General features: G+C 34.6%; 1 protein-coding gene across 1 annotated transcript; it reads left to right on the top strand.

The window, feature by feature from the left end:
* The first annotated feature begins 772 nt into the window (after positions 1-772).
* LOC124529991 (SHC-transforming protein 1) lies at positions 773-7,681 on the top strand. The gene is made up of 9 exons (XM_047103964.1): positions 773-1,170; positions 1,284-1,354; positions 2,349-2,583; positions 3,354-3,517; positions 4,161-4,319; positions 5,280-5,380; positions 5,607-5,773; positions 6,193-6,315; positions 7,523-7,681. The coding sequence occupies exons 1-9, from the start codon at positions 1,078-1,080 to the stop codon at positions 7,646-7,648; spliced, it is 1,239 nt and encodes a 412-aa protein (XP_046959920.1). The 5' UTR covers positions 773-1,077; the 3' UTR covers positions 7,649-7,681.
* The last annotated feature ends 2,583 nt before the right edge of the window (positions 7,682-10,264 follow it).

Raw genomic sequence — 10,264 nt, 5'->3', positions numbered from 1 at the left:
GCTTTTAAACACTTTGGGCAAATTTTTTTCCATGGGAGGATGTCCAAATAATATTTTATATAAAATTTTCGTTTTCGTCCACGCCTTCATCCGCGTGTTAGAAGTGAGACTCGTAGGTTTAAGTTAAAGACATTGGCTATTTTTATAAAATTAGGGTTAAGGTTAAAATAAAGATTATATTCCGTAAATTTTATTAACATATGAGATATGAACATTTTCCAATACCAATAACTCTTAGCACTCTCTTAAAATTAATATTTTGTTCATCATATTAAGGATTTATATAATATAGTTTGCAACAATTCTGTCGATATTTGGAAATCTACAAAAAAAATCTGTACAACGTTTTTCTGTGTTTGGCTTCGAATAGGTCAATATATAAGTAAAGCATCTAATTTAAAAAAATACAACATATTATTATATTATACTTTTAGGTAAACGCTTATGCCTTATAAGTAAAATATTATTAAAGTAGAATATCAATAGTCTTTGTAATTTTTGCAAAAACCTGATAACACAAACTTTTGATATTTAATGTTACTCTTCAATATATTAGTACGATTTCATATAGAATTTCGCCATGTTCAATATATTAATTATATAATATAAGAAAACGATATTAACAATCTATGAACTCATTAATCGACGGTGAAACTGATTTATAATTTAGATCTTTTAGTTTCGTACTCTAACAAAGCACTTTGGTCATTCAAATGCCTTAATATAAACAGAAACAAAAATATTGTCTATGCCTCGCATATAAACAGTCTATTATCTATGGATTGAATATTAGTATTATACTGTCAAAAAAGTTTCACTTTACATAAAAAGAGCGATATTTATGCGAAAACGTTTAATCACCAGCTACACCCAATTTAGGCAAAAATTTAAAATTGTACTGTTATTTTATAACGTGACCTCATAGTGCAAATAATTTTCTATTATCAAAATTATTTACATCGAAATGAAGTGATTTGAATCACAATGAAAGTGTTTTTATAATAACTATCAATAAGTTAAGTGTAAATGAATAAGTTATCCGTTTATTTCTGATTCCCAATCATACATTTAATTAAGATGGGTGACGGACCTTTCGTTGCTAAGCCGGCTCGGGGCTGGCTCCATCCCGATTCGGTATTAGCTAGCGATGGAATTACTTACGCAGTAAGGGTAAGATATATTCGATTTACATTACAAAAAGTAACTCAAATCTAGAGAGACTTTCACAAGATAGTAACAGTATTCATAGTGTTATAGACTATATCTAGATGTTTGTTTTCCAGTATATTGGTTGCATGGAGGTTCTAACATCAATGAAAAAATTAGATTTCGAGACAAGATCACAAGTAGCAAAGTAAGTAGAATATTTTAGTGGATTAATGTGTCTTGATCTTCACAAATAGTATGGAAACTTCTATTCAAGAGAAACACAAACAAAAATTTATAGTTATGTAGCCCATTACATTAGAATACACAAGAATTTAGTTATAACTTACCCTGATATTTAGAAAGAATATTCTAAACTGTTAGCTTTAGTGATTTTTTAAAGTGTTAAAGACTCATGGCTCATATTTATTAGAATTTAATATAAATTGTATAGGAGAAAAAATATAATAATCAGCTAATAAACAAACAAATATATGAACCTAATACCTATAACCTAAGACCTTTTTGAGGAGAAGGCTCAAAGCTTACTGCACTAAATTGAAGTGAATATGCATATGGCAAATTTTATTTAACATGCAGGTTACCCCAAAATGTATTCCTTTAGCAAAGCATGAGATTAGCTACTAAAATAATTAAGAAACATACATATGGTAATAGAAATATAAGATACATATTTACTTGAAATTGGTAATTTAAGCCTTTGAAAGAAGAATTGTTATTGCTATTTGCATAATTATTACCAATGAATTAAAATAAAATGTGACCAATCCTTCAATAGTTAAGCGGTCTATTTAAGTATTTGAATATAGTGTGTATATTCCGAGATAACAGTTATATTGATCGTTGCATATTGATCCAGAAATAAAATTTCTATTATATGAAGAAGTTTAGTCTATAGAGCAACTGATATTAAACAAGAGAATTTACTTGCTATGATATATATATTTTAAATAAAACTGTGTTATAGACATCACTGTTGTTACTTTATTGTAATATGTACACATAGCAGGAATGGAAATCAATAAAGTAAAATTCATATTAAGCTAAGGCCACTTGTAAGTACACACAATTAATTTTATCATTACGACATTTTAATACATATTTACCTTTGTTAGTTAATGTAGATCATTTAAAGGTTATATAATAATATTATAATAATAATTGTGTTTTTTACTTTATAGAGAATGTATTGCAAGAGTATGTGCAGCCGCAGGACTGAGGTCTGCTGATAAGAAGCGTCGAGTGTGTCAAGCTGCAGCGAATGCGTTAGCAGCGAGGCCTAGAATGTCACACTCTGGTTCAAATGTGGCTCTCACAGTATCGTCCAGAGCTATCACAGTGGCAGCTTTGGAGGGAGGCGAGACTATAGCACGCCATGATATGCCTCGTGTATCATTTGCTTCTGGAGGAGACCAGGTAACTTAAAACCAAATCATAGATATTATTTTTGTCACAATAGAATAAAAGTGCGTACTTATTGGGAATATTTTAAATTAAAGATAGATCAAAACACAATGTAATATATTGTCTGTGCAAATATAAACTATAATTTGTTATCAAGTTGCTGTTTGTTAAACAAAATGATGTCAATATTGTTTTAGTTAAATGTACATTATATTTCAAGATCAAATCTAGTCTATGTTTATCAAAACATAACCTAACTTGCAGTAACTTTTCTACACATACACATATTATTATTTAAGAAATATATGTCATATTTTTATCGAATTCTTTTTTGTATATATACCTACAAAAATGATGTCTTCAAAATCGAATGGTAAATAAGCCACCCTGCATTCTTGCAAGTGCCCTTGGGCCTTTATCAAAATCATTCATAATTGTAAATAGTGCTTTATGGGGAGGATTATATATGAATATTGATAAGGCAGTAATGGCTATAAATTGCCATATTCTGTGGTCCAAGATATTACCTCATTTCTTTACCATGCCCATAGAGAAAGTAGGCGTTTTATTTTAGAAATATGAACTTGGGGTTAAATTAATATTGTCATGTAAGATATGCTAACATATATCAAACCAATGGGCCACCGCATGCAACATCTGTTCCCATGATTGATAACCAAGTGGTCACCATTATGCATTGACATTGGCGCCGGAAGTCCCTACAACACGGACCTGATAGTCACAAATTCCAATTTCAAATTTCCATTTTGTCTAAATTTCAGGATTCACTCGACTTCGTAGCGTACGTAGCCAAGTCGGCGCCGCCGGCGGAGTGGCGCGCGTGCTACGTGCTGGAGTGCGGCGGGCGTCTCGCCCAAGACGTCATCGCGACCATCGGACAGGCCTTCGAACTTCGCTTCAAGGAGTTCCTGACGAAACCCACTTCGTGAGTCACCACTTGCCGATGTTTATTGGAGACGTTGATCTTATCCTCGTATGATTCATTTTATTTATACAATTTCCGAGTAGCGGCACTTATAGATGATAATTGATGAATCGTCAACGTTTAAACAAATGTTATGTGTAGAAATTATCTATCGGTATTAGTATGCTTCAATTGATAACTTTAGAATAAAATTCTTTAAATATTTAAATGATTTTAAGTGGTCATGACATTTTTTACAATATAGATTATTACCTTTTTGTGATGAAATAAATTTGATCGAAATTTGTGGTATCTACTCTGATAAATGTCCATTATGATGACAACGCTATTTTTTTTTTTTTTTTTTAAAAAAAGTGCTTAAATGTGCCCAATATGTGCTATGAAGTGCAGCTTTTTTTATGCTTGAAAAAAAAATTAGTCAAAAAATATCATTTTTATGAGGAGGTTACTTTTTACAAGTCCGGTTAGCACCGCTACATTACTTTATCGAATTTATTAAAATTGTGCCGTAATGTGCTCGACATGTGCTGTCATGTGCAGATGTAAAATGTAAAAAAAGGAAATGATCTAAATCTAAGTAATTTTTTTATATTATAACAGTAATTTATATGTATATAATTGATATATATTCTATGATATTTAGGTTGAACATCAACGGGTCTCGTCCGCTGGTCGCGTCGGACGAGCGCGAGTACTACAACGACATGCCCGACAAGATCCCGCCCGCCGAGCCCGCCGAGCCGCCCGCCCCCCACCGCCACCCGCCGCCGCCGCCGCTCGCCTCGCTCGCACCCATCTCCTCGTTAGTGACGCCAACACATTTACTTTTTTCTTTTTTTTTTATGGTATATGTTGGCGGACGAGCATATGGGCCACCTGATGGTAAGTGGTCACCATCACCCATAGACAATGACGCTGTGAGAAATATTAACTATTCCTTACATCGTCACTGCGCCACTAATCACATCCTGTGATGCTATAGTCTGTTAAATTAAATATAAATTTATAAATAAACAAAATTTAAATTATAAAAATAACAATATCAGTTAATAATTAATTAAATGTGAACTTGACTTTGTAATTTGAAAAGATTTGATTGGTCAAAGGGGGCGGCGTCAGGCCGGTAAACAATGACAACTCACTGCATTCTTAACGCGAACAGACTATAGTGTATTTCCAGTTGAATATACACGCCATATATACCTATAGCTATATGTGACGTGAGCTTACTATTTATATAGTTCTTGAAAGATGTATAAAAGTTTAACTATTTTTTACCGACATATTCTTTTTTAAATGGTGGTATAAATTAAATACTGAATTTCTTCTCTGGAAAATCTACCTTCCAAACCGGAGGTACCTTTATATTGAATTCATCACTTGTAATGTAACAATTCAAAAGGGCTTAAGGTACTTGCATGAAGATTATTTTGATTTCCATTATATACAATAGAATTCTATTCTTTTATTTTAGCCTTTTATTTCTCGCATAGAATTAATTATGATTTACATTTCATTACATTTTAATTATAATATTAGTTAAATTTATAATGGTAATTTTGTATTTTTTTTAAAATGTATAATGAATTTAAATTAAATGATAAAATCTTAATTAAAATATAAGTTAAAATATTTCAGTTGTTTTTCATGCAAGCATGCAAGAATTATCTTATCTTATGTGAGGGTGAAGGCCTCCTCCAGGCATACTACATATAGTAAAATATCAGCTCATTTCCCCAACTCTATTTAAAAAATGTTCCAGGTGCGAGGAAAGCGTCCGACACTACGTGAACCAGACCCCTCCGCCCCGAACTCCGCCCACCGCGCTATTGCCGAACCACCACACGGACATATTTGACATGCGTAAGTGACATCTATCGCTTGACCTTGACCCCTTTTCCAAACCCTCCTGGAGAATACTTTGGTGTCTCACCAACGTATGAATAAAAAAAAAAATACAGACGAATTGATAACCTCCTCCTTTTTGAAGTCGGTTGAAAAAATCCCCTCTTTCATCAACGGGATAAGATAGGTTGTCGCCATTTTTTTAAAAAAGGAACAATACGGCCAACAAATTTATCCATTTCAGAGCCCTTCACTGCAGCCCCGGTCTCCTCAGCAACGTCGACGTCACCCGCAACTTCATCATCGCCTGCAGAGGACCTGCCTCCAACCCTGTCTCCGGCTACACAATCAGCCCTACTGGCAAGGGAAACCTGGTACCATGGGCCAATATCAAGAACTGCAGCGGAAAGGGTAAGATTACAATAGTGATGCCTTTATGACAAACATCTCGACTCATCTCGACATCTCGAGTCGAGATGGCCCAGTGGTTAGAACGCGTGCATTTTAACCGATGATTGCGGGTTCAAATCCAGGCAAGCACCGCTGATTCATGTGCTTAATTTATCATTATAATTCATCTCGTGCTCGGCGGTGAAGGAAAACATCGTGAGGAAACCTGCATGTGACAAATTTCATAGAAATTCTGCCACATGTGTATTCCACCAACCCGCATTGGAACAGCGTGGTGGAATATGTTCCAAAGCTTCTCAAAGGGAGAGGAGGCCTATAGCCCAGCAGTGGGAATTTACAGGCTGTTGTTGATTGATTGATTGATTATGACAAACATACGTACTTTTATGTACATATTGTAATTGGACGTTAACTTGCAGCTCGTAGTCGAGGACGGAGAGTTTCTGGTTCGTCAATCGACGGCGTGTCCCGGACAGTTCGTGCTAACCGGGGCAAGGCGAGGCGCGCACAAACATCTGCTACTGGTCGACCCCAATGGAGTGGTATGTTCCTTTCGTTTTTTTTTCTATGCATTAGGACTTTTTTTTTATTATAGTATAAGTTGGCGGACGAGCATATGAGCCACTTGATGGTAAGTGGTCACCATCGCCCATAGACAATGACACTGTAAGAAATATTAACTATCCCTTACATCGTCAATGTACCACCCACCTTGGGAACTAAGATGTTATGTCCCTTGTGGCTGTAGTTACACTCACCCTTCAAACCGGAACACAACAATACTGAGTACTGTTATATGGCGGTAGAATAACTGTTGAGTGGGTGGTACCTACCCAAACGGGTTTGCACAAAGCCCTACCACCAAGTAAAACTTTTGCAATGACCTTAAAATATGTCTGGTCTCTTGCAGTTATCCGTGTTCCGTAATGCTTCATTTTTAAGCTGTTACAATTTTTGTTCCGAGTTCAGACTTTTTCGCTGTTTTTAAAAACGATTCGTTAGTTCCTGAGAGTAGTTCTAAGAAATAGTTTATAGATACTAATACAAGTAACAAGGCGTTATGATCAAATATTACGAAAAAATCGCACACGTTTCGCTTCAAAACTATTACAAGGTTGTCATATCTTGGTGGCAGGGCCTTGTGCAAGCCCGTCTGGGTAGGTACCACCCACTCATCAGTCATTCTACCGCCAAATAACAGTACTCAGTATTGTTGTGTTCCGGTTTGAAGGGTGAGTGAGCCAGTGTAACTACAGGCACAAGGGACATAACATCTTACTTCCCAAGGTTGGTGGCACATTGAAGATGTAAGGAATAGTTGATATTTCTTACATCGTCATTGTCTATGGGTATTGGTGACCACTTACCATCAGGTTGTCCATATGCTTGTCCGCCGATACTATAAAAAAATATGTCTGTATGTACATAGTAGAGTCGAGATGCCCCAGTGGTAAGAACGCGCGCATCTTAACCGATGATTGCGGGTTCAAACCCAGGCAAGCACCGCCGATTCATGTGCTTAATTTGTCTTTATAATTCATCTCGTGCTCAGCGGTGAAGGAAAACATCGTGAGGAAACCTGCATGTGACAAATGCCACATGTGTATTCCACCAAACCGCATTGGAACAGCGTCGTTCGTTCCAAACCTTCTCCTCAAAGGGAGAGGAGGCCTTTAGCCCAGCAGTGGGAATTTACTGGCTGTTGTTTGTTGTTGTTGTACATAGTATAAATGAAAATATATGTACAAGGTGCGGACGAAGGACCGCGTGTTCGAGAGCGTGCCGCACCTCATCAAGTACCACTGCAGCAACGAGCTGCCCATCGTGTCGGCCGACTCGGCGCTGCTGCTGCGCCGGCCCGTGCCGCGCTCCTGAGGCCGCGCCGCGCCGCGGTACATCTTCACGTAGACCGCCCCCCCTCCCCCAACGCACACGGGCCTCGTCAGATGCGTTGGATACGAGCCGCCCCCCCCCCCACGCACACGGGCCTCGTCAGACGCGTTGAATACGAGCCGCCCCCCCGCGCACACGGGCCTCGTCAGACGCGTTGGATACGAGCCGGTGCTTGCCCGACGCCAGCCTTCCGTGGTAATACCCTATGCTGATGGTTTGATTTTCGGACGAATCGGCTTGCGCTTATCATTGTTTACGAAAAAGCACAAATTTGATATGAACACTAATACGCACTATTCAACAATGAGTAAAAAATGTCTGCCATCCTATAAAATGCTTTACCTACTTATGTTTATCTTATCTGTTTTGCTTGCCTTGGTAAATAGTATCTATTACCTGTCATAATTATATGAGCAAAACCGTGAACTAAAAAATAGATCAGTAAGTGACATTTTTAGTTCCGACCTGTTTGGTTGCAAGAAACTTTTTAAAGGCAATGTTTTGAAAACTTTTTTTCCAATATGCCTATATTTATACATATTATGGCCTAAAAATATAACACTACTGAAAGTTATAAAGATACAATAAAAATATGTTATAAAAGAAACATATTTCTTGATTCAACTGATTTAGTTGCTGGCTTCTCATTATTATGTAGCTTGCATGTTAGTAATAATTATTTAATATGAAATAAATTATGCTATATGATACATAGATAATTTACCCTTAATTCAATTTAAATTGGTAGTTGAAAATTACATTAACTAATTTCGATGTATTTGTACAAATATTTTTTTGAGTAGGTATAAATTACTATCAGCAATAATTAATTACTACTTCTTGCAGAATTAGAGTTATGAAATGTTTTAGAAAATCGCCAAAAATTACACATAATATTTGTTGACCATACATTTCTAATACTTCCTTGGCACAGAAAGCTTAATCTTAATTTAAACTAATAGCATGATGTATAAATTTAATTAATAATCTGTGTCATTAAATTAATATTGTACAATCGATGCATATAATGCCTAAAAATAAAGGCCTGTAGGTGTGCCTTTTATGAAATCATATCTATGTAATTAATATTGAAAATATCTTCAATATGTATATTAAGCATTTCTATCAATAGCTTTGATGGGAAAATATTTTTCGCTTAAACAATTTTTTCATGTTAAATAAGTATAGTACGACACAAATTAGATGTAGCATCGGAAAATGCAATGTAATGAAAATAAAACCGATTACTGCCGATTTACACAACCAATAGAAGCTTCCTATCGCGTTATTTGACGCTATACGTCGGTATAGATTTCCGCGTCAGTTCAACCCAAGAAAAAAACTGCATGTAAATCGACGTTTCAAATTGACGAATATATCGGGTCAAACGATATTACAAGTTATTACGTTTTGTGTAAAGATCATATTCACATGAGCAATAAATATTGATAATTTGGGATAGCGTACTAGCGTACTCAATTCGGATGTGTTCGGTTTTACGAATTTTGCCAATGCAACATCTAAGTTGTGTCTTACTATATATAAATCAGTCGTGCATAAAGATTTACTGCAAAAGTTAAAAAATTATCTATAACTTACTAAATAGTGTGTAGCGGTATTAAAGTTAATACTGTTATCTCTTTCTGCCATCATTGAATTGGCACACAACAGAAGAAGATATCCGCTATTAATTTATAGATTATTAGGATTGTATGACACTTTAAATTGGACAGTTTTTAAATAAAAGAATGCTGACTAGTCATATTGAAGAACTGCTACAAAAACATTAGCAAATTTTAGTGTTACAATATTGAAAAAAAAAAACGTGTATGTAATAAGGATTTGACTGTAAAATAAATAGATAGACATTCTAATATTATATTCTATAGTCTATTATTAGAAATTAATTTAAATTAATAGAAGTTTTGCACACTTATAATAAATATCACATTTAATTAGTCTAAATACTACACAAGATCTTATAACTATTTAGTAGACTTCTAAAATATACGTAAACAATTTAAGAACTGTTTATAATAGGCAAAATTAAAAATGTTTGAACTTCTAATGCAATATTCCTATCTCGTTATGTGTAATACTTATGTGTGATTAAGATCATTCCTATTGAATTGATGAACTTGATTGAACGGAATTGATGAAATTATATCCTATCCTGATGTTTAACATTTTGATAGCATTGTCTATGAGAAAATAATTTAATATAAATAAAGACAAAAATTTAAACGTATTTTTATATAATATTTTTAATGATATACAATTTTCATTATATCATGTATGTTAAAAGAAAATTCTTATGTTTAGCTGTGAAAAAATGATTTTTTTAAATAAATATATTTTTACTTGGTCCGGCTTAGCTTGCTTGTTTCGTTTGTCAGAATATTTGGGGTCATCGAGTAAAAAAGAAATTTAATAAAATAAATATTTTTCAGTAATAATGATAAAAAGTACTTCTCACAAGAAAAAATGAGCACAGAACTTGCATTACTACATAAAAATACATTGTATGCTACACTTATTTATTGAGTGTCAAATTAAAACCTTGTATCTGATATATTTGTTGTATCTTATCGAATAAAA

This window comes from Vanessa cardui, chromosome 1 (genome assembly GCF_905220365.1).
Source record: "Vanessa cardui chromosome 1, ilVanCard2.1, whole genome shotgun sequence".
In the NCBI taxonomy this organism is placed as follows: domain Eukaryota; kingdom Metazoa; phylum Arthropoda; class Insecta; order Lepidoptera; family Nymphalidae; genus Vanessa; species Vanessa cardui.
This window is presented reverse-complemented; position numbering and strand designations above follow the sequence as displayed.